This window comes from Pelophylax lessonae (assembly GCF_965119305.1).
Source record: "Pelophylax lessonae genome assembly, chromosome: 3".
NCBI classification, from domain to species: domain Eukaryota; kingdom Metazoa; phylum Chordata; class Amphibia; order Anura; family Ranidae; genus Pelophylax; species Pelophylax lessonae.
The window spans coordinates 420072477-420097069 of NC_138770.1; the positions used below are offsets into that span (position 1 = coordinate 420072477).

A 24593-nucleotide genomic window follows, 5' to 3' on the forward strand; every position below is an offset into this window, starting at 1 on the left:
TTACAATCACTTCAAAACACAGATTTGTCTATGCAGCCCTTGCATAGGGGTTTCGTCCAGGAGCTTGTCAAATAAAAGTTGCAGGATTCACAATTTAGGTTTCTAGTTCAGCCTAAGGGTGGGCTATTGCCCAAAATCAAGCATAGAAAACCGATTAATCCCCAGCAGACCCCCCTAGTTTGTCACCTCTGTGCAAAAAAAAAAAAAAAGTTTAAGGAGTAAGCAGACCCCAGTAGACTTGCAGTTAAAGTGTTACAAAAATGTAAGAAATAGTTAACAGGTTGCAGGTTTTTCTTAACTCTCAGCTGCTGGCACTCTACTCTGCAGCTTTTGCCTCCAACTTGCCACACCAATGGTGCACAGGAACACACCCTGTGCTTGTAAGAGGCACGCAAACACTGATAGCAACCAACACCCAAAGAGAGGACCTCCTCCCAAGGATACCCCACACTGTGCCTCCCCACAGTATAGGTATAGTAGGAAGGAGAGCTTTTAGAAAAAAAAAAAAAAACTTTAATCAAATGAAATCTACTGTAACACTCCTGGGAAGATTCATGTCCACCAACTGCTCCATCCCCCACCTACACTGGTGTCTGTGGATGCCAGCACCAGATAGATTATACCCACCATATTGCTGTCTGTTTTGGGGGACCTGCGGTGAAGTAGGCTGCATTCCATGTGAGGCAACACAGGGGAGGACTTGTGGCCTGACCAAATGTGAGTAAGAGGGCTACATTAGATCCACTGTGACAAAAGGGATAGTCACTTCTCTTTTGGTGGAGAAGGAGTAGGGAACACCAAGAAGGTGATGGGAAGAGAAGGTCCCACAACTAGGATACTAAAAAAAAAAGCAACCTAGAAAACACTCAGATATGCAATCTCTCCAAGTTCACTGTCCCTGGAATCACATGGGGAGCACATACAAGGAGGCCCCTGCAATTAGCATGAAAGAGCATAAAGTAACATATAAGTGATAGTGTGGCTGGCAGAAACATAAGTAACTGACGCTCAGGGACATACAGATATATTATATATATGTGTGTATGTATATATATATATATATATATATATATATATATATATATATATATATATTGACAGGAAGTCAGGTAAATCTGTGGATGTAGTCACAGACAGGAGATACATTTCCACCTGGTTTAGAAAATTCACCAATTACTATAGGGTGTCGGCTGCAAAGGTAGCCAGAACTGTCTAAGGACATGGAACAGACTTCAGCTGTTCGGAATGAGGAAGTTAAGGCCTCTATAATTTGTCCAAAGGAAGTCTATTGATTGCTGCCTCCTGACGCTGTGTGAGCTGGGGAGAGGAGGACAGTCAGATGTGTGCCCCCTGAAGCTGTGTGAGCATGGGGAAGACCTCCTGGAGCGATGTGCGCTGAGGAGGGTAAAAAGTGTGAAGACTACTCAAGGTGAGGTCTTGGACTATTTCTATGTGGAAATAAATAAATGCACTGTTTGCTATGTGAAGAGACAAGCAAAGGAATGGTTGCTATGTGAAGAGACAAACAAAGGAATGTGTTCTATGTGAAGAGAAAAGGGACATGTTCAATGGACATTTGTTGTGTGAAGAGAAAAAACATGGACTATTGAGTGTCTGCTGCAGGATCAGCAAAGTTTGCCCAACAGTAGGTTGGAGACAGACTCCGTAGGTAGGTTCCTGTATGTGAGAAGGTAGCCGCCCACAGTGGCCAGGATTTATTTTGTGTTTTATTTTGATGTTTTTGAGGCTTGCACTTGTGTGAAGTAAATTGCAAGAATAAACCAAACTGTTGTTTGCAACCACTTCTCGGCTAACTCCCTGTGTAAACGCACCCCCCCCCCCCCAAGGGGTCATCCATACCCACCACCAAGCTAAATCTCCCACACATACATACATATACATATATATATATATATATATATATATATATATATACACACACACACACACACACACACACATTATATATATATATATATATATATATATATATATATATATATATATATATATATATATATATATATATATATATATAATTTAATACAATTGTATTAAAATAGCATCTGTATTTAAAACCCAGTAAAGGATACAACACAAACAGAAAAATAACAGAGTGCAGCTAAATAGAAAGAGAGCTAGATCCCACCTTCTGCCCTGGAAGAGGACATGAAAAAAAAGAACATACAACGGTATAAAAACCATAAATAATTTATTTATAGTAAACTTGTTACTATCTCATGGCTGAGAACTACTGGCTTCTGCTGCTATATTAGAGTTTCTTTCCTCATAAATTGCTGAAACTAGTTGAACAACGCCAGGGTGTTTAAATTTTCCTGAAAAAAATAGAAAAAAAAAACAATTAGAAAAACAGTGCACCCTTATACAAATATAAATGCAACCAATAGGATACATTTGATTAATAACTGAAATATTAGGGAAATCTTCATAACAAACAGCAAAATGTGAACTATTTTACCTGCCAAAGGGCTTGTAATTTCTGTTCAGCTAGTCTCATGATTCACAAGCATTTGCCACACTGTATAGCCAAGGCGACAACACTGACTTTTCATTTCACCTAAACACAAAAGGAGGTTACATACATAGTTACATTTGTAACTATGTATGCAACACCTTTTTGTGTCATCTGTCTGCACTCTGGACAATGAATGAGCATGATCACAGTCCCGATTTATTGTTCAATGAGTGACAGGAGATACAGGAAGCTGCAAAGCTAAACTGAAAATAGGAGTGTCAATTGTCTGGCTGTGCAGTGTGTCAGAGGTATGTGAACAGGAACAGCCGATGTACAGCATTACAAATCGATTGCAGATAAAAAGGCCAGTGGGCAGTACCAAAGTACACTCTGCAAGGTAACTGCTTTAAAAGTCTCACAGCAAAAAAGGAGTTACAAATAAACCAATACCTGATGTTGAATCATAGAAGTCTTGCAGCGTCCCTGGTCTCTTCTCCAGCTCTTCATACTCCAGAGCTTGTAAGATCATTTCACATTGATCCAGTTCTTTCACAAACCTTGCTTCTGCACTGGACTGGAACTCATATTCCTATGAAGAAAATGTACACATTTTTAAGTTTTCTTAGAATAATGATAATAATAATAATTAGGTCAGCTGCCAATCAATAAAATAAATTGCAACCTTGCTACAAACTGCCAGACTCTTGATGTCTTCTGTATTTTCTTTTTTCTTGTTCATGGTCAGTACCAAAGAAAGTACTGAATCCACTGAATTAGCAAGACAGCCAAACAAATAGCATTTTCAGAATGAGAGGTCATCAAGGGCAGTCTTCATATTCTCTCAGTAAAGGTTTCCTTTAAAATACAAACTGTGAATATTGCTACATCACATCCACAGTTTGAGAAGAAGAGTATTGTTATGACTGGCTGCAATGGGACATCAGTTTTTTTCATTTAAGATGGGTCAATAAGAAGAGTCCCATGCTAAATTTCAGTCCATAAAATGGAATACACTGACACTTTAACACAAAACTTTTCCGATCTATTCTAGGTCAAACGTTTAACAGTGTGAGCCTACATCAAACATCCCGGCTGATCTGCTATTTAAATCATTCTCCAGCCAGGCTCAGCAATATGGATCTATGTGATAAAAAAAACTATACTTTTTAACAAAGTAGAAAAAAAAAATTGCCCTCGTTTTAAATCCAGCTACACAGTATTTTGTATGAGGTTAGAATAAATTGTAAGACAGTTCTAGTTTTGGTAGTTATTTCCTTAAACATAAAGTGGGACTAAACTTCAAAGCATTCAAATGCCACTTTCAAAAGGATCCCCAGAACAAGATGTTTTTCCTGTGATCTGCAATACTCCAATAAACAAACCTTTCTTTGCCTGAAAGGGACAATTTTACCAACTATATGGCTTGTACATCAAACGTTCAAAAACATCATATAGGCTATGTGGACCTCTTACCTATAGGGTTTGGATAATGTCAAAAACAATGATAGCTTTTCAGAGGCATCCCTGTGAAATCTGTACTGAAATACATCTAAACTTTATAGGTAAAACGGTTTCTTTCTCAAGGATTCATATCGGTTATTTACTGCCAAAAGTGATAAAACGGAATTTTTGTAAAATCTTACCTGTAAAATTCCTTTCTCTGAGTCCTCCGACAGTCGCCGCCTCTTCATATTCGTCACATATGGGGTATTAGACTTTGCTCCGAAGGAGTAGCTAGGCAACAGAATATGTTAACAATAAAGCTTTAACATATCCCACCCTCAAGGGGTGGTCCCCTCAGTCAATACCCTCCTACTTCCTGCAACCATATCTCAGTTTTAGTGGAATAGCAGTAGAGTATACATTCAAACCCCAAAAGAGGGGCGGGGGCGGCGACTGTCGGAGGACTCAGAGAAAGGAATTTTACAGGTAAGATTTTACAAAAATTCCGTTTTCTCTTACGTCCTCCGACAGTCGCCGCCTCTTTATATTCGTCACATATGGGGACGTCCCAAAGCAGTGCAAACATGAGGGGTGGGAAACGCATCCGCGCCGAAAGGCAACGCAGTCTCCACATCAAAGAAAGGAACCTTACCAAAGGAAGGAAACCAGCTGGGCAACAGCAAAAATAAGTGCTCAACAGGAGCAACAACCCAGGAAAAGACAAAAAACCCAGGGGATACAAAAAACTATCCCAACAGCCAGGATTCCCCAACAAGGGACCCTAGGGAACAGCCGCACTAAGAACCTTGCGGCCAAAGGAAGCATCCGCCGATGCCTGAACATCTACTTTGTAGAATTTTGTGAAAGTCTGCACGGTCGACCAAGTCGCCGCCTTACACACCTGGGCTACAGAAGCCCCATGACGGCAGGCCCAAGACGTACTCAGAGATCTAGTAGAGTGCGCCTTCACAGGCACAGGGGGAACCTTCCCCTGCAAGGCATAGGCCTGTTCAATGGTCTGCCTGATCCATTTGGCGATGGTAGAGGCCGAAGCCGCCATGCCCTTCCGAGGACCCTCTGGAAGAACAAACAAGGAGTCCGTCTTACGAAAAGATTCAGTCGATTTAAGGTAAACCCTTATCGCCCGAACAACATCCAGAGAGTGCAATCTCATCTCCTTTGGATGTTTAGGCTTCGTGCACAACGAAGGCAAAACAATATCCTCGTTAAGATGGAATTCCGAAACTCGTTTCGGCAGAAAAGAAGGATTAGGTCGCAAGACCACCTTATCCAAATGAACAACCAGGTACGGAGACTTGCAGGACAAAGCCGCCAGTTCCGACACTCTGCGAGCCGAAGTGATCGCCACCAAAAAGGCGACCTTTTTGGACAACATAGACAACGAGATCTCCCTGATCTGTTCAAAAGGAGCACGTTGTAACACAGATAGAACGAGATTCAAGTCCCAAGGGGGCAAAGGATCCCTCCTAGGAGGAACCAGATGCCGCACACCCTGAATAAAGGTGCCAACCAAGGAGTTGGAAGCCACGGGACGTTGAAACAGAACGGCCAGCGCAGACACCTGACCCTTTATCGTAGCCAGCGCCAAACGCTGATCGACACCCGTCTGAAGGAAAGACAGCACACGGGAAACCGAGTACGTGCGGGGTGAAAACCCCCTGGACTCACACCAGGCAAAATAGGCCTTCCAAGTACGGTAATAAACCTTCCCCGAGGAAGACTTCCTCGCGTTGATCAAAGTATGAACGACCTCTGGAGAGAGACCCTTCTCCTTCAGGACCTCGGTCTCAACAGCCAGGCCGTCAAAGCCAGCGACTGTAAAGCAGGATGGTAAATCGGTCCTTGAGACAGTAGATCGTCTCGAAGAGGCAGACGCCAAGGGGCGTCGACCGCCAGATTCACGAGGTCTGCGTACCAGGACCGGCGAGGCCAGTCCGGTGCCACAAGAATCACCGTGCTGCGTTCCGAGCGTAACCTGCGAAGGAACCTGGACAGCAACTGAATCGGTGGAAACGCGTACATCAGCCTGTACTGATGCCACGGGGCCACTAACGCGTCCGACGCGTCTGCCCGAGGGTCGCGCGTCCGTGCCACGAACCTCTTCACCTTGTAGTTGAGGCGAGACGCGAACAGGTCCACATCTGGAAGACCCCACTTCGCGCACAACATCTGGAAGACAGCCGGGTGGAGAGACCATTCCCCCTGATCCAGGGTCTGGCGACTCAGATAGTCCGCCTGCCAGTTCTCCACTCCCGGAATGTGAACCGCCGTTATCGCCGGGACATGAGTCTCGGCCCAAGATAGAATGTCGGCCACTTCTCGAGCCGCTCGGGCACTCCTGGTGCCCCCTTGGTGGTTGATGTAGGCCACCGCCGTGGCATTGTCCGTCTGCACCCGAACCGGGCAGCCCTGCAGCCGGTCCGTCCAGCGATGAAGACAGAGCCTTATCGCACGCAATTCCAGAATGTTGATCGGGAGGGAAGACTCCCCCTCCGACCAGGTCCCCTGGGCGGACAGAACGCCCAGAACACCACCCCAGCCCGACAGGCTGGCATCCGTGGTGATTACCGTCCACGAGATCGGACGAAACGACTTGCCCCCGGACACCAACGGGGACTGGAGCCACCACAGAAGGTTTTCCCTGGTGCGATGACTCAACGAGATCTGAAGATCCAGAGATTGAGGTCGCCCGTCCCACCTGGACAGGATCTCCGCTTGGAGACCCCGCGTGTGAAACTGCGCGAAAGGAATCGCCTCGAAGGCCGAGACCATCAATCCCAGACATCTCATACACGTCCGCAGAGACGAGTGTGGAACGTCCCTGAGGGACCTGACTTCCTCCTGAAGAGTCCTGAGTTTGTCTTCCGGCAGGAAGACCTTCGCCTGCACCGAGTCCAGTATCATTCCCAGATAGGGGAGACGAACCGACGGACTCAGTGTCGACTTTGGAACATTTATCGTCCAACCAAACTCCTGCAGAGTTTGCATTGTGACAGACAGGTCCTCCTCCAGACCCTGTCTGGTCGCAGACCGAACCAGAATGTCGTCCAGATACCCCAGGACAGAAATGCCCTGGGCCCTCAATAATGCCAGAACCGGTGCAAGCACCTTGGTGAAGACCCGCGGAGCCGAGGCGAGACCAAAGGGCAACGCCACGAACTGGTAGTGATCCTCCGCAATGGCAAAACGAAGGTACCTCTGATGACCCTCGAATATGGGGATGTGAAGGTACGCATCCTTCAAATCGATGGAGGCCATGAATTCCCCCGGAACGAGGGCAGCCACCACCGAGCGCAGGGATTCCATGCGGAACTTGCGAACCCGCACAGAGCGGTTCAGAGCCTTCAAGTCCAGAATCGGACGAACCTTGCCCTCCTTCCTGGGCACGGTGAACAGATTGGAATAAAACCCCCGAAATCTGTCCCGATGAGGCACCGGAACCACCACTCCCTGAGCCCTCAGGTCCCGCACCGCCAGGTGCAGATCCCGCAGGCGCTCTGGAGACAGTTGAAGATTTGAGGGAAAAAATCTGCTCTCCGGCCGAGAGAGAAACTCGATCTTGTAACCAGATCGAACGATTTCCAGAACCCATCTGTCCCGCACACGGGCCAACCAGGGCTGAAGAAAACCGAGCAAGCGTCCCCCCACCCCAAAACTGGGTGAGGGCGCCCCTTCAGGCCGAACTGTTATGGGCTGCAGGTCCGGATTGGCCGGACTTCTGTTTCCCAGACCAGGGCTTCTTCTGAGAGCCTTGGCCTTTGAACGGTTTGCCCTTGTAGTGCGGCCGAAAGGCACGAAAGGACCCCTGAGGGGGCCGAAAATTAGCATGCTTCTTCCCAGAAGCCCCCTTAGCCTTGGGGAAATGGGGCAAGAGAGTGCTCTTACCCCCGGTGATCCCCTTAATCAACACATCCAGGGACTCCCCAAAAAGGCGAGACCCATCATAAGGCAGATTGGCTAAGGTCTTACGTGAAGATTGGTCCACCGACCAACATTTCAACCAAACCAGGCGGCGAGACAACACCGCCACTCTGTGCACACGTGCAGCCAACGGAATCAGGTCCAGGTCCGCATCACACAGATACATGACACCCTGGTGGATCTGATCCACCATATCCAGGGTCGCCGCCGAGGCCGAATCGGCCACTAGGACGCGCCTAAGCATCTGCGTCCAACTTGCGATCGCCTGGGCCGCCATGAGAGAAGCAAACAGAGCCTTAAGCATAGAACCCGTAACAGAATAAGTATGACGGGCAAGAGACTCCAGTCTCCTATCCGTGGCATCACGGAAAACAGGGGAACCCTCTGCAGGAATCGCAGTGGCTTTGTTCAAAACCGCAATTGCATGATCCACTGGCGGAGGCACACACCACCGTTCATCAGTGGCAGGCGAGAAAGGATAACGCAGCTTGAATTTACTTGGTACCGCAAAAGGCTTTCGCAGATCGCGCCATTGATCCTTAACGGCGCGCTGAAAATCAGCATTGCAGGGAAAAACCTGCGGCGTCCTGCGTTTCCTCTGCGTCCCATAAGCCGCCAAGGCAGCGGGGGGACACACTTCGTCCTGCAAACGTAGCGTCTGCTTAATGGAAGCAATCAACTCATCCATGATTGCAAGCTCTTCAGGCGAGCCAGGGGGAGAATTATCAACCCCCTCAACTTCAGCCTCTACCTCAGACCCTACTAGATCAAGAGAGGAGCGGGACCCCGATAAGGAGGTCCCTGCCAGAACAGCCCCATCACCTTCACCCTCAGAATCAGAGGACAGAGCAACTCTGGGCCGTTTAGTAGATTGAGCAGCCACCAGCATTTGCACCTGGGCAGCAAGGCCAGCCACAATAGTGGCTAAATCCCCCCCTGGGGGGGAAACAGCGGTCCCCTGGCTTTCCACCAATACTGTAGGAAACTTGCCCTCCTGAGAATCCATTGCCCCTGTAATGCCAGACAACCAAGGGTTAACTGCCCCCTTTTAGCAAGCGCGGCAAGCGCAGCCCACCGCACCACACTCAGGCACAATGAGACCCCCACAGGGAATATACAAACTGAATACAGGCAATGGATAGCAAGAACAGAAGGATAAAACCTGAGGAGACCCCGCTGCTGCCTCGATCGGTGTTCCTGGAAAGAGGAAGTGATGCTGCCAGGGCGCTCTATGTAAGCCTATGGAGGCTACAAGAAAATGGCCGCCGTGCATGTAAACCATGCGGCCGGAGCGGGCGCCGGTAAAATGGCATCGTTTGGCGCCGAAAACGCCGCTCCACAGTGCATAAAAACACACACATTACATCCCAATATAAGGATACATGTTAGATCGCCGCAGCGATCGCTGTATATGCCCAAACATGCCAAGAAAAAACATGCCCCACAGCACACAGCTTCTCACACTGCCCAGCCTGACACACACAGTGTCATACAGCTCCCCCCCCCCCCCCTTGCAGCCCACAGCATGCAGCCGAGAGATAGGGAGACAAGCAGTGTGATTAAAGGCAGGTTACACAGTCCCAGACTGAGACCCCCCCAGACAGACAGGTCCCCACATAAATACACTTACCTCACATGGCGTGGGGAACCCGCACAGGCGAACAAGCCGCTGCACATGAGGCAGGGAGAGTCGCAATTCAAGACGCACACAATGGAGGTTAAGAAACCGCACAGCGTCCGGTGAGGTAGCCACCTCACCAATCATCCCTGCACCGAACAGGGATGGGTCGTTCACTGTGCCAGGAGCCTTACCTGGCTGAACGCTCGATGGCAGACTGGGAAGCCACTGACCCACGACCTGCGACCAGGGGGATCAGCCCTAGACCCAGTCCGCATGATCCTCTTCGTCCGAAGAACTAACTAAAGCTGACAAAAATAACAGCTAAGTAAAGATAGAGAGAAAACTCAAACAAAATATTAAAAAGAAGAAAGAGTCTGGGACAGAAAGTCCCAGCACAGAGAGAGCCAGCCACTCCTGACAAGCTAGACATTAAAACTGAGATATGGTTGCAGGAAGTAGGAGGGTATTGACTGAGGGGACCACCCCTTGAGGGTGGGATATGTTAAAGCTTTATTGTTAACATATTCTGTTGCCTAGCTACTCCTTCGGAGCAAAGTCTAATACCCCATATGTGACGAATATGAAGAGGCGGCGACTGTCGGAGGACGTAAGAGAAAGTGTATTTTAGCTGAGTGACTAGTACATAAGAGGTAAGACAGCAATTCCAAACTGGAATCCCTTCTCATTTCTATGGCATGGGGCACAAGACAGGCCTAAATAAACAAATTATTTATTTTTTCTAGCGCAGTGGTCTCCGAACTGCAGCCCTCTGCTTGCCTTTATCTAGCCCTTGGGGCATTATTTCTCCCACTGACATTTTAGTCCCCCCCCCCCCCAATGCATACCTGAGCCTGATCTCAATCCAGTGATGTGTACGAGAGTCAAGGCTCCCTTGGGTCCCTCACTACCCATTAGCTCAGATCCAGCAGTGGGTCCTGGCCATGACCCAGTGATCGGCATGTAAGGGAGCCAGTGAGATCGCAGCCGGATGGGCGTGCGCTCCTACCCGGAAATGCCTGGTGCCAACAGTGAATGGGCTGACAAAAGCCCAGGCACCAGGACACAGTTTCTACTTTCTAGTCACCATGGCAACCTGGGATTTGTTGAGCCCTGGTTTAAATATATAAACATTTATACCTAGGTTACTGCTGCTACTATAACTAAAAACAGGGTGTCAGATAAAAAAAAATATATATATATATATATATATATATATTTTGGTGCCAGTAAAGAAAGATTGTTCTCAGCAGTATAGCACTCTGATTGTAGGTGCCACATCCCTAGAATAGTTACAGAAAAAAAATATATCCCCTAGGCAGGGGTCTTCAAACTATGGCCCTCCAGTTGTTCAGGAACTACAATTCCCATCATGCCTAGTCAAGTCTGAATATCAGAGTTTTACAATGCCTCATAGGATGTGTAGTTCCGCAACAGCTGGAGGGCCATAGTTTGAGGATCCCTGCCCTAAGGGTTTGGGACTTTTCAGGCACTCAAAAAATATCCATAGGTATATAAAAAATATAGAATTTTATTGACAAAATATAATAAAAAGCCATATTTTGGTGCCAGTAGTGCTGTGCCATACACCATTCAAAAACTATTAATTATAAATAATATCCACTGTTCACTTGTGATCAATAATCGAAAATGTCCACATAAGCAACTCAATGTTAAATTCTCTTCCACATTCCACCACGTGAAACCATGAGAATCCACTCCCCAAATCATCATGCCTCTCATTTTCATGATTGGCAAATCACGCTTTTGTTATGCAGCACTTATATGGCTCCAGCTGAGTGAGTCATTAGCTCCTCTCCCTTCCAGTAAGCAAACTCAATGTCAGAATGCTTTCAAAAATATATATTTTAATTGTTTACTTTTATTAATCTATAAAATGCGCAGTAAGTGAACAGAAGAAAAATCAAATCAATATTTGGTGTGATTACCCATTGGCTTCAAAATTAGCATCAATTCTTCTACGAACACCTGCACACAGTTTTTGAGGGGAATTGAGATTTGGGCTCTGTGGGGGCCAAACCATCGCCAGATAGAAACATCAAGTCTGTCGACCAACCCAACTCTGGGCATGATCAATTTCATAACAGCTGTACCTCACAGACCCTTACATCTTCCTCACTATTCTGAAGATTGTACTGGCCATAAAGAGAAACCTTCCTCTCAGTCTGCCTGAATAGTACAGTGGGTAAGGGCATACCCCAACTACAATATACTTACTTTGCGCTCCCTTGTAGTTCCTTGATCTTCTGCAGTCAACCCGGATAATGGCTGTGTAGCTGTTCTTGGGAGCAGGGATGTCATTTCCCCATTTATGGCATCTTCACAGGGGTTTAAGTCACATAAATTTCTGGGTATTCTCGCCGACTGTGGAGGGAGCGCAGGTCAGGTTGCATATAAAGAAGGAGGCGGGGGATGTCCTTAACGGACACTGACTGCCTTGCATGGGCAGAGCGACAGCATCTCTCTGAAACTTTTTCCCAAAAAGTCTGCTCATTCATCTCCCTTTGGTTAAAGTGATATCAACCTTTTGGCGCCAGCCATATGCAAATATGTCGATCCCAACACCAACAGGGAATGAAGATAATAAATGCTCACCAGAAGGGTAGGACTCAGGATGCCATATAGCACCTGGGTCAAAAGAGCTTGATATACCAAATTGGTATGTTATCCACGGATGTTCCAGTGAAATCTTGTAGCAGATACAGCATCACACCAAAAACTCCCATTCGGCCACGACATAGCAAATGAAGCGAAAGGGAGCAAAAATAGTGTAATACTGCTAAAATTTATTAAAAAATAAATACCAAAATGCACACAGACATCCCATGGATAGTAGCATAACAGAAATACATAGGTAGGCGGTCAATGGCGTGGCCTTAACGTGTTTCAGCAAATATGCCTTATTCATAAGATATGGATATTATGAATAAGGCATATTTGCTGAAACGCGTTAAGGAGTGTTTAGTTACACTGGTTTACTAGCGCTGCAATTTTTTACTTAGTTCTTTACAATTTTTCTGTCAGTTGTTTGTGTTCGCAGCTTATCCTCTTGTTTAGCGCAATATTCTTTTTTGTTTTCATATGCAAAATATCTGGCCTCTCGCCGGGTGGGCCTTGGCGCCGAGCGCCCACATATTTGCGTGCTTAATTGCAAATACAGCTATGCCGAGAGGTCGCGCCTTGTGCGCTCCCATCACAATTACTGGCGGCTAATGGAAAGCATCCAATTGGATTGCGTTCGGGAGCTTTCCAATCATGTGACAGCCAATGATGGCAGTCACATGATCATAAACCCCACCCTGCCTTCCGCCATCCTAAACACCTTAGGGGGGGTCGGCTCCAAGGGGTTTTTTTTTTTAATAAAATAATTAACATGTCATACTTACCTGCTTTGTGAAATGGCTTTGCATAGAGGAGCCCCAATCCTCTTCTGCTGGGACCCTTGGCCAACGCTCTTGGCTCCTCTGGCTTTGGTGAGTGCCCCCATAGAAAGCCGCTTCTTATGAAGGCACTCGTGCAGGCTGGCTCCCGAGCCACCCTGTCTGCGTCATTTAAAACAGACCGGATGGCCTGGCCCTCACACCCTCCTCGTCACAATATTTGATTGACAGCAGCGGGAGGCCAATGACTCCTGCTACTATCAATCTGCCCAGAGAGGAGGAACAGAGCTGGGAGAGCCTTGGCTCTCATGCACAGTGCTGGATCATGAATCGGCTCAGGTAAGTGTAAATGGAGGGATTCTGCACAGAAGGTTTTTTCACCCTAATGCATAGAATACATTAAGGGAAAACACATTTAGGCTTTAGAACCACTTTACCATATGGCAAAAAGAAGTGCAGAAATTACCCAAAGCTGCTTTTTAACTAGGGAAAATGTTTCTCCTTGAAACAAATGGTGATATAGCAGCTCTGACTGTTTGGAAATTGGCCTCTAAAACGTCATGTCTAACTACATTCAGTCCAGCATATGACACCACATGCTGTTTAGCTAGGAAAACATCATGCATTAGTTCACACAAAACTAAAGAAAATGTTTTATATTAAGTGAAAAGAAGAATGTAAAGACTGTCATCACATTTTTCCTGCTTGTCAAATTATCCCTCGTCAGGACCACACAGCTCACTGTGCATCAGTGGCAGCTTGTCTCTTTTGTAGCTCCAAGCATGAAACATTATGGCCTACTTTGCCATCTCTTCTGTATTTCTATTTTTTCATACCTCCGGGATCTGCTTAAAGAGCATAGCAATTTCTGTCTTTGTTTTTTCATCCTAATAAACATGTTTTAATGATGTTCCAGTATTTGTTATTATTCAGCTTCATTTAATTCCTTTCTGCCCGTTTTCCTTAAATATTTCATTAGTGTGAAGTTAAATCCTGCGCCCGTGTAATTGGCATTGCTGGCATCACTGTAAAAATCACCATAAGGCATAAAAAATTATTGCAGCAGTATAGTGCTCATTCAGAGAATTAGGTTTCCAGCCTGACATACAGCTATTGCACTGTGAAAATGGCTTTGTCCATAAGAAGATTAACACTAGACCTCTCGAGTGCACAGAAAAAGTAAACAGGCACTGTCTAGCTACTTAATGTATTTATCTAGGCGATGTGACTGGAGCATTATTTCATATCATAGTATAGTTTGTAATGACGACTGCTATTTCTAGACACTGTTGGCACAGCAGTAATAATTAAATTCTATACCATAACAGTTATGGTGGAGAGGCTGTAAGATTGGCTGAAAACAGGGGGAGCTGAAACAACTACCATACATACAGTATGAGGATGCAATGGTGGAGGGAGTTTGAAAGCATTTTCCTCTGATTAGACCAGAAATCCAATGTTGTTCTGCACACTCTGCGGTGTTATTGCAAACAATGTTCTTAGGAAGCATGGTAGGACTACAAAACACCTCCCCTCTGTTATTGAAAAGAGGAGAGGGTAGATTCTGTAGCCTTTTCCCAGAGTGACAAAGCTGCTCCTCTATCTATACAGCACAGTAATTTAGTGTTCAGTCCCTAGGACAGGAAGTAAGAAAAAGGAAATGATTGTGGTCACTACATCAAAGGGATGTTAAACTGCAACATATTACATTTTGATTCTTGCATTTCAATGCAATTTAGGGTTTTTGTTGGGATGGGAGAAAAACAGGAAGAGAACTGTAAATTAGTGGAGCAGTTGGAGGACTGTGAATACATAGGTTATTGGAGTGCAGTGTTTGTAGGCAGGATGGGAAGGCATGTTAAAGTGGAACTATTGGCAAAGTAAAAAATTACATCCATTTGTTCATAAATGATATAGAGCAGGGATCCTCAAACTACTGCCCTTCAGCTGTTGCGGAACTACACATCCCATGATGCACTGTAAAACTCTGACATTCACAGAAATGACTAGGCATGATGGGAATTGTAGTTCCTGAACAACTGGAGGGCCATAGTTTGAAGACCCCTGATATAGAGGTTGGTATGAATAGTTCAATCGCAGTGTTTAGCTTTGTATGGATAGCAAACAGGGTAATACCCTCACAGCAGGATATACAAATTTTACAGGAATGACCTTCATAAAAATGGGCGGGTAATTACATGGCAAATTAGGTTTAATATTGAAAATTTAAAAGTAAGGCACTTGGGGGCTAAAAAATTTGAATGCAAGTTACTGTATAGGAGGAGAGCCTCGGGGGGAATTCAGCATGGAATGGGATCTGGGTGCCTTAGTAGATCACAAGCTCAGCAATAGTATGCAATGCCAAGTTGTAGCAAGCAAAGAAGACTATTAGCATGTATTAAAAGGGGCATTTACTCAAAAGATGGGACTAAAATTGTACCACTTTTTAAAACTCTGGGTTGGCCGCTTCTTGAGTATGTCACAACAAGGGCAACAAAATGAATAAGGAGGCTGGGGGACCTCAGCTATGGGGAACAACTACAAGCATTAAACTTGTTTTCCCTGGAGACACTTAGGAGGAGACATGTTTGCAATATACAAATATAGAAATGGGGATTCTAGCATAAGGAGAAAACTATTCAGTCAAAAGGTCACTTAAGATGACACGGGTCACTTAATGAAGTTGGTTGAGCTGCGGTTTAACCGTAAACTGCTTAAGGGGTTCTTTACTGTCAGAGTGGTAAGGCTGTAGAACGCACTTCCACAGTTGGTGGTGTCAGCATGGAGGTCAACAATTTTAAAAAACTTTTAGATGGGAATCTTAGTGAAGGCAAAATACAGGGATCTGGGAAATGGTGACACACACATATACACACACAAGTTGAACTGGATGGACAGGTTGTACTAACTACGTAACTTTGATGCAGTCTGCAACTAGCATTACCATAGCAGTTTTTGTTTTTCTGAATTCCCCCCCCCCCCGTAACAGTTGTAATTCCTCCTGACCCTGGCAGTAAATCACAGAGAGGAATTTTTAAAACTGGAACAGCCAGAATCTAGCGCAGCTGTGCATGGCAACCAATCTTTAATTTTCAAGGCTTGAACATGAAATGGTTGCTTGGCATTGGCAATTGCTTCAGATTCTGCTTCAGTTTTGATAGATTCCTTTCCTGTCATTTTAACGTTTCAAAGGTAGCAGTTAGAGTTCTGAGACAACTCATTTAACTCTGATGGGGTACTTACAGCAGTTAGCCTTAAATCATTTAGTTAAAGTCTTTATTCCAAAAGTAAAACAAAAAAGGTTTCTGTAACTGCTTAAGTGTTAGCTGAGGTTAGGCTATATTTTGTTAGTCACTTAAGAAAGTTTATTTAAATCTACTATCACATCTAACACGATCCCCTCTGCAGGTTAACAATGCTGCTGCCCTAATGCCAATGTTGCTCCTACATACAGTGGATACAGTGGAGGAGTGAGTGTTGCCCCCTAAGGCAGAGTGTCCTACAGGCCAGGTGTAAAAAAAAAAAAAAAAACACAACAAAAGAATGCAGCCACTATGCCTAAGTATTAATAAGCTGTAATAGATTACATTTTTTTGTCTTCTCAAACCCCATCCTGCTGCCGCCCCCCGGAATTTTACGAGGTTCTAAATGCCAGGAGGTGGGCACATGATCGGAAAGCTCCCAATTGCAAGTAGGCATCAGGAGCTTTCCGATACCAATAGGCAATTGTTCCGGGAGCGTGCTCTTAGCACAGAAATGTTTACATTGAGGATGTATATATGCAGCTTTTCAGCTATGAACCCCCCCCCCCCCCCCCCGTTTCTGCCAGCGTACAGCTGGCAGGAAGAGGTTAGATCACAATTATTCACATAGACCTTAAAAGGAAAGTTACAATGGTTTCTGATGATTTATATACATTTCAATTATAGATTTATAATCCTTAGTTTGTAAAGCATAAATCATGATAAGCTTTCTAAATAAATAGAGTGGGTTAAGAAAAGAATCACCCCCCTTTAAAATATTTTTTTTGCTTTGCAGCCTGAAGACAGGCACTGTTTGTTTTATCCAGCTGTATTAACCTGGTGCAACTTATAACATCCAAGTGAAAGATACAACACCAACATTTACACCACCAACAAAAATTTAAAAAACTGAATCACTGAGTAGGAACAAGGATCACCCCCTTGTATCAGTATTTTGTTGAACGACATTTTTCTTTAATTTGTTGGGATAGGTCTCTACTAACTTTAGTGTTTTGGGATATGTCTCTACTAACTTTAGTGTGTTGGGATATGTCTCTACTAACTTTGCACATCTAGACTTTGCAATATTTGCCCACTCTTCTTTGCATAACTGACTCTTTCTTCCAGTTTGGAGCGACGTCCTGATCAAGGGAGGGTCAAGGGAGGGTCTGTGTTGTACCAAATACCTTCCACTTCTTAATAATAGACTTCACCATGCTTCTAGGCATCGATAAAGCCTTTGAAATTTTTTTGTATCTATCTCTTGACTTGGGGCTGTTCACAACTTTATCCCGGAGATCCCGGTGACAGTGCCTTGCCTCCCATAGTGAATTATTTGCTTCAGTTGCACTACCAGGGACTGAAATGCTCCAGGAAAGCTCTTTTCATGCTGAGCTAATAAAAAGGAAAACAGCTGATCACAGTTGAAAATCAAAATGTCTGTGTGCCATTGAGAAGGTAATAAGCTACACTTGATTGAGATTACGAGTCATTTTTTTTTTAGGAGGGGGTGATCCTTTTTCCAACTTAGTGATTCTGTTTCTGAAATTTTTATTTATTTCAGACATGCTGGTGTTCATCTTTTACTTGGATGTTATAAGAGTAAATACAGCTGGATAAAATAGAAACCATGTGTCTTCATTTCAGGCTGCAAGGTAGCAAAATGTGATTATATTAAAAGGGGGGTGATTCTTTTCTATACCCACTATGGATCTTTCTGCAGTGTGATCTCACAGAAACTAAGGTCTATTTTATCACAGCAGCTCTTATCTGAGCCTCTGAAGTCACTTTCTTTCCTAGAGCTGGCCATCTGCTGGCTTCAAGTTGTAAATACAAACTATTTATAAGTTTCCAGCTTAAAGTGTGTAAAAATCCAGGTTTTCTTTTGATTTTGTATAGCATAGGGAAGGGTCAAAAACCGTATCAGGCTTTTATTACCATCTGCGTACACTGAGGAGATTCACTTCGCCCATGTAACAATGATTCCAGAGAAGATCTAAAATTTTGAGTTGTCAATAAGTCAGGAATAAGATTAAAAATCGGCAAATAGGAACTCCACTTGGGGCAGTGAAATTTGTCTAAGGCTGGATTCACACTGGTGCGAACACAGACATCACATGTGGTTCATTGCTGTGAAGATGACATGCGATGTCTGTGCAATGCGAATTCAGCCATATAGTTTGTATGGTTGAATTTGCATCGCATTCGGAACTAAATGGTACAGGACTCTTTTTGGTCTGCACTGGAATCGGATCGCATTGGTGTTCACACCGATGCATTCCTATTCCTGTACCATTTCACAGGTCGCAGTGCGATCTGAAAACCGATCTGGGGGTGTCATTAACTTTACATGTCACCTGCAGCGGTTTGCAGAGCTTAGTGTGAACTGCCTGCGAGTGACATGCGATGCGGGAACCCGTCCTGGAATCGTGCTGGTTCCCACATCGCACAAGTGTGAACCCAGCTTCAAAGAAGTTTTCCCTTTTCCTGAGAGATTTCCTCTCATTTCTTATCAGCATGACAAAGTGAAAGAAAACCCTCCTCCCAACAGCAAAAAGAAAAAAAAATTGCAGGAGGTTTAACCATTGCTATCCTATCCAAAATAAAAAAAGTTTGGTCTTGAATATAGTTTAATAAAAAAAAAAAAAAAAAAAAAAAAAAGACACAAATATTCAAAAACACCTTTCACTTTAATAGTGCAACAGGGGATATGCCCAGCATATGGCAGCGTTGTCAGACAGGGCACCTTTCTAATAAGATTTTATGGTACTCTGAAGGTAGATATTGGCCTCTGGTCAAAAGGCAGAAGGGATGTACAGTATACAGAGCCACTGTGTATCCCCACAGTAAAGCGATAAACAGCCAACCAATGACCACATATGTGTTAAGTGGCCCACATCAACAATACCTCCAGTCAGTACTGGTTTTCACAGCACAAAATGTGATATCTATGGTCATATTTAAAATGAAGGGAGCCGGTAGAAGACCGCTCGGAGGAAACGCGCCGTCACTAACCAATCCGCGGACCGCACTGCAGGCAGCCACGGATCAACAGAAATGTAAGTGTAATCTTGTCTATTTTGAATAAAAGTAAAAAGGATAATGCACTATTAGTCCCCCCTTTTCATTTTGGGAATACCTGTGGATACCGGGGCGAAGGTTTACCTCCACGGGACAACAGGAAGCCAAAATTGGGGGAACATCCTTTATACACACAGCTGATGGTTGAAAGGATATCCAGTGGTTATTTATACCTATACCTCAATCTGATCTGGTAAGAGGATATATACTCTTGACTGTTCACGAGGTGGGCAGAGCTGGTCTATCTTCATCACTGCACTTATGTTTTTGTGGAGAGTTTATTGCACCTTATTTTCCCCCGTCTGGTAAGGGGAACACCTGCACTTTCTAAATCAAGCACCTTATATTGTAGAGTTCACTCGTTGTGAAGTGAGATCCTTCATTTAAAAGCACGGATGCGATTATTTGCACTTTAGGTCTTTATGAACTTTTTTATGGACTGTTTATGTTCAAGATCCCAATCTATTTCAGTCATTTGGTTTTTACACCTATTTATATGCACGGTTTTATAATTTAGCACACTATTTATTTATCAATTTGATATCTATGGTCATTGAGGCTTTACACACACGGCCATACAGGGAGATTTTGCAGGTTCTGCATGCTGCAGGGCCCCTGTATGGCTGTGTGCATAAAGCTTAATAAGTATTTTGCACGGAACTGACAGGAGATGCACTTTGAGATCTCCGAGCCTCAGACCTCTCTGCACTAATGAACATAAGTGACTAAAAAATTCCCTTGGATTAGATTCTTCCTGAACAAGCAATCTTGGCTTAAAACGTAAAAGAAGAGGGTCACCTTGGTAACCATGACATTTTCTGCAGAACAGTTGCAGGAATCAAAAGAAGATTACACCACATAGTAGATTCTGATTTTTTTCTTTGTACCATTGACAGTGGAACTGACAGTCACTGGCAGATAACTCATCAGCAAAAAATATATGACATATCCGAGGGAAAAAAATCCAAAATAGGAAAACATTGTGTGTGTATATTACAAGTATAAATTCATATATGAAGATAATGTAAGGTAGGTGGTCACTTGTAGGCCAGCCCCTAAATGTCCAGTTCAGAGGTACTCCAAAGCTAGGCTAAGAAAAGGTTGAAATATAAAGCTGCCATATTATGTGGCTCAAACAATGAAGTGGAAAGAAAACTGGATTGGAGAGAAAAGGCTCTAAAGCCTGATACACACTATGAGAATATCAAACAAATGATCGCGTTTTTGTTTGCATGCTAGTCTCATGTCGAAAAAAAAAAAGGTTACTAAACTTACAAAAATTCTCGTACGGCAGAATGCAACTTGTAAAGTTATGTAATGCATTGTACTGTATTTCAGATGGCTATTGTACTGATTAAACAAAAATCGTACAATTTGGTATCATACGAGAAAATTTTCATGTTTGTTACTTTGGATAATTTCAGAAAACAAAAACGGACTTGATCGGCTCTTGAAAGCTGTATACGAACAATGAAATTATCGTACAATTCAAAATGTTACTTTTCGTACGATTTTCTGATTGTGTGTACTAGGCTTCAGTATTCTGGTTAAAAGGGAGGAGGGGGGGGGGGGGTTATCCTGGGCCGGCTTAAGGTTTTCTTTTTTTTTTTTGCTAGTTTCCAATCCTCCTGTAGGCAGCATTACAACCCAACAACATTATACTGTAAGATTTCCCATGTCCCTAAATAAATCGAGAAAAGCCCTTTTACACTGGTGCTATGAAAAAAAGCTGTACGCATTTTTCAGAAAAGCATATTGCATATTTACACACTTTTAATGCGTTTTTAGTGTGCCTTCTGATTTTTCTCAACTCACAGCATACACTTGTGAAACATGGAAACGTGAAAGCCCCCAAATAGACAGATGCAGCGAGTTTTTGATGTCAACCTTTGGATAGGTTATAACTGACTTCCAATGGAAGGTGCGTTTTTGGTGTGCTTTTGAAAAAAATGCTGGCACCCAAACTGTACCTAAATCTAGCCAATGCCCAACTCCCCACTTCCCCAGCAATAAACGCTGCCCTGTCAAAATGTGGAATGGCCAAACTTTTTGGGCAAGCTTAACGCCAGGATGGGAAAAACTTAAGCCTGGTACACACCCAGCGGGCTGAACGAAAAAGAAACTGAAGAGCTCAGGAGGAGCTGCTGTACTAACGGATAAGATGTTCCTACAGTGATCTCCCCTACTGAGCTATTGTGTTCTGACAGGGGGACTGGCTGAGAACGCTAATCACACACGGGCCGAATGTTGGTCGGTTTCAATTGAAATGGCCGATGCTGCCCGACATTGGGCCCGTGTGTACTAGGCTTTTATTTTAGTGGAATTGAACTCTGCTGCCAGTGTTTAAAGGACAAGTCCACCTTTGGAAATGTTCCATATTTCACCTGTTTTTAGGGTGGAAAATGTTCTCACTCTTGGTCTCCATGATCCACTGCATCTAGTGACAGCAAGCTGGAGATCTCTCTCAAACCCCCCCCCGCTGTTCCTTTTTATTTACCTTTTTTATTTTTTAAAAGGTGAACTCATCCTTTCAGGTTTTTGTCATAATGTGCAAGCATGCAGACATAGGTTCTCTATGCAAATAAATGCAAACCGCAAATGGACAAGGTCTGTACAGTTCTGTGAATTAATCCTTGTAAGATAAAAGGAAATGTTTATATACTACAGTCTTAAAAAAGGTATCTACAGATAAAAAAAAAAAAAAAAAAAAAAAAATGTTCCCCCACACACAGTATAAACAACTTTCAATATTTCCCATATACCAACAGTATGAATATTCATGGTTGTGCAAAATGAAGACTCAAATAACTTTCAAATCTTTCGATTTAAAAATAAATCTTTACAAATATTTGGAAACTCACATGGGGATTGGTGCTCTATGCAATAGAAGGCAAAAATATCTACTTACTTCCCATAAGTCATATATCTCCTTCTTCAGGTCATCAGGTAGCATTTGAGATAAATGCTTCATAGCATCCTTATGAGAGAAACCACAAAATTAGGTACTGTTTAGGTACAACATTCATGCCCTCTATTTCCCTGGAAGAGCATAAATCTAAGTGCCGGTTCACACTAGGGCGACCTGGTCGCCTCACAGGTCGCCGCAGGTCGCCTCCCATAGGGAAGCTGGGGACCCGTTCTAATAGGAGCGACACAAGTCGCTCCGACCTCGAAAAAGGGTCCGGAGCTTCTTTGGGGCGACCCGGAGGCGACCGCCATAGACTTCAAAGTTATGAAGTCCGTGGCGGCCGCTCCGAGGTAGCGGCGCGCTGCTCGCACCGCGACCTCGGAGGTCGCGGTGTGAAGTAGCGTCGCTGCAGTGTGAACCGGGGGTAATTGTTGTGCATGCATTTTTCTTTTTGTTAACAGGTAAATGTTATTCTCCTTGTGCAAAAAGAAAACAAACATTTTGCGGCTCATACAGTGTGGGTAAATTCATTTGTCATAGCAATATAAAGATTACAGCTTGGGGAGATACACGGTAAATTGTCATTTATCTTTATTTAGGAAAAAAAAAAAAAAAAAAGAAGAACTCTAGAAATGGTCATCAGTACCCGAGTGTAAGAGCCGGTTCACACTGGGGCGACTTGTCAGGCGACTTGGTCGCCTGACAAGTCACCGTGGGTCACCTGCCATAGATTAGCACAGGACCCGTTCTAATAGGAGCGACACAAGTCGCTCCGACTTAGAAAAAGGGTCCTGTACTACTTTGGGGTGACCTGGAGCGACCTGCATTGACTTCAATGAAATGAAGTCCGTGCATGTCGCTCCGAGGTGAGGTCACGGTGCACAGGTCGCCCCGGCAAGTCGGGTCGCCTGTATGTGAACCGGCTCTAATGGTACCAAGTATGCAAAACTGTGTGGCAACCCCAGGTAGGAGGTGCAATATTAATGGCTACATCCATTTAATGTAGATACTTTTGAAAGGAGGGGGAATAGAGATTGAAGACAAATTTATGATCTTTTTAGAGGGGACAGGCCACCCAAAATGGATATTTGACTTTTTTAGTAGATGCTGGAGGCTTAAACCAACTCAAAGTTTATTATATCTCTCAAGGTCTCTTATTGGGAACACTGTGCTACATTTCCTGGGTCATGAGTGGTGGCCATGATGAATGGTAATTTTAGATTACAAAGAATGTCAAAAGGAAGAGTTGGGCAGAAACACCCAAACTTATAATGAATCCAAGTGGTGTTAATCTAGGTGTTAGCACACATCTGTTGGCATCCATGGCTTTGAACCATGGATAAATTTAAAGTGACCCTGCCACCACAGTGTCCCTTCTAAACAGTAGACAGTCTCCAAGAATAGGATTATGGCTCTGTAGTTGGAGGTATAGTATAAACGGAACCACATGCCTTTATGGGATAGAGTAGAGTGAATATACTCAGTGTTAAAAAACTGCGCCTTCAATGATCGCCAGTCAGTGCCAATCCCTTCAGGAGGGTAAAATACCCATTACTCTTGCCACACACAGGGATTCCTTTTAAAGTCATATAGATACCATTGTGAGTTTGTGACATACAAGTACCTATGTGAAAAAAAAGCAAAAAACAAACACTGTGCAGTGGGGGAGCAATTGCCCTACGCACCTAGAAATGTGGAATATATGCAGAGCAGCAGTGGCATTGCAACAAATGGGTCTCTGGAAACCTGAGTACTGTATTTTCTGGCGTATAAGACTACTTTTGAACCTCAAAAAAATCCCCCAAAAATGGGGGGTCGTCTTCTACGCCGAGTATAATATCTCCAAGGTAACCTAAGTACTGTATAAGTAGTACCGGTAGATGAAAATTAGGGGGGTCGTCTTATACGCCCAGTCTTAAACGCCAGAAAATCCGGTATATCCACTCTTTATTTACAGGCTGCCTTCTGTTTAGAAGTGACACTGTAGGGACACAATCACATTAATTATCTACAACATTAGATGTGCTCTAAGCTTTACAGATATAAAGAGTATACACGATTCCTAGATGAACTCAAGAGCTCATATATTAATAAAGGCTTTATTGCTAGCAAAACTTTTATCAATATATTGCTGGAACCACTTTACAGCTTTCCACACAAATCAGTTATTTTCAATGTATCTATTTTTCTGACAATAAAGTGTCTATTTCCAGTTATCAGCTGTCTCATGTAATAACATTGTGCAGCTCTGTAAATTATAGACACCTGAAAAATAAAAGAGAAAGTACTGCCTGTGCGAACTGCATTTTTAAATGAAAGGGTTTTGCTTTTGCAAAAATGCCATACCTGGCAAAGTAGAGGTTTGCTCTCTGATCATTTCAAGCTACTAAGTGGAAATAAAATTACAGCATAGTCTGAGAAATTCAGTTTTTGCTAGCTGTGTTCAAGACAAAAGTAATATTCAGTACCTTATGTCCCTATT

General features: G+C 43.9%; 1 protein-coding gene across 1 annotated transcript in view; it reads right to left on the reverse strand.

Moving 5' to 3' along the window:
• Positions 1–2195: 2195 nt before the first annotated feature.
• The window catches only part of HDDC2 (HD domain containing 2), a 59627-nt gene continuing 37229 nt past the window's right edge, over positions 2196–24593 (reverse strand). The window contains exons 4-6 of the mRNA XM_082249932.1: positions 22112–22180; positions 2927–3065; positions 2196–2336 (exon numbers count right to left, since the gene is read on the reverse strand). Of these exons, the coding sequence (XP_082106058.1) occupies positions 2239–2336; positions 2927–3065; positions 22112–22180 (306 nt within the window). The 3' untranslated portion in view covers positions 2196–2238. The remainder of the gene's footprint in view (positions 2337–2926; positions 3066–22111; positions 22181–24593) is intronic.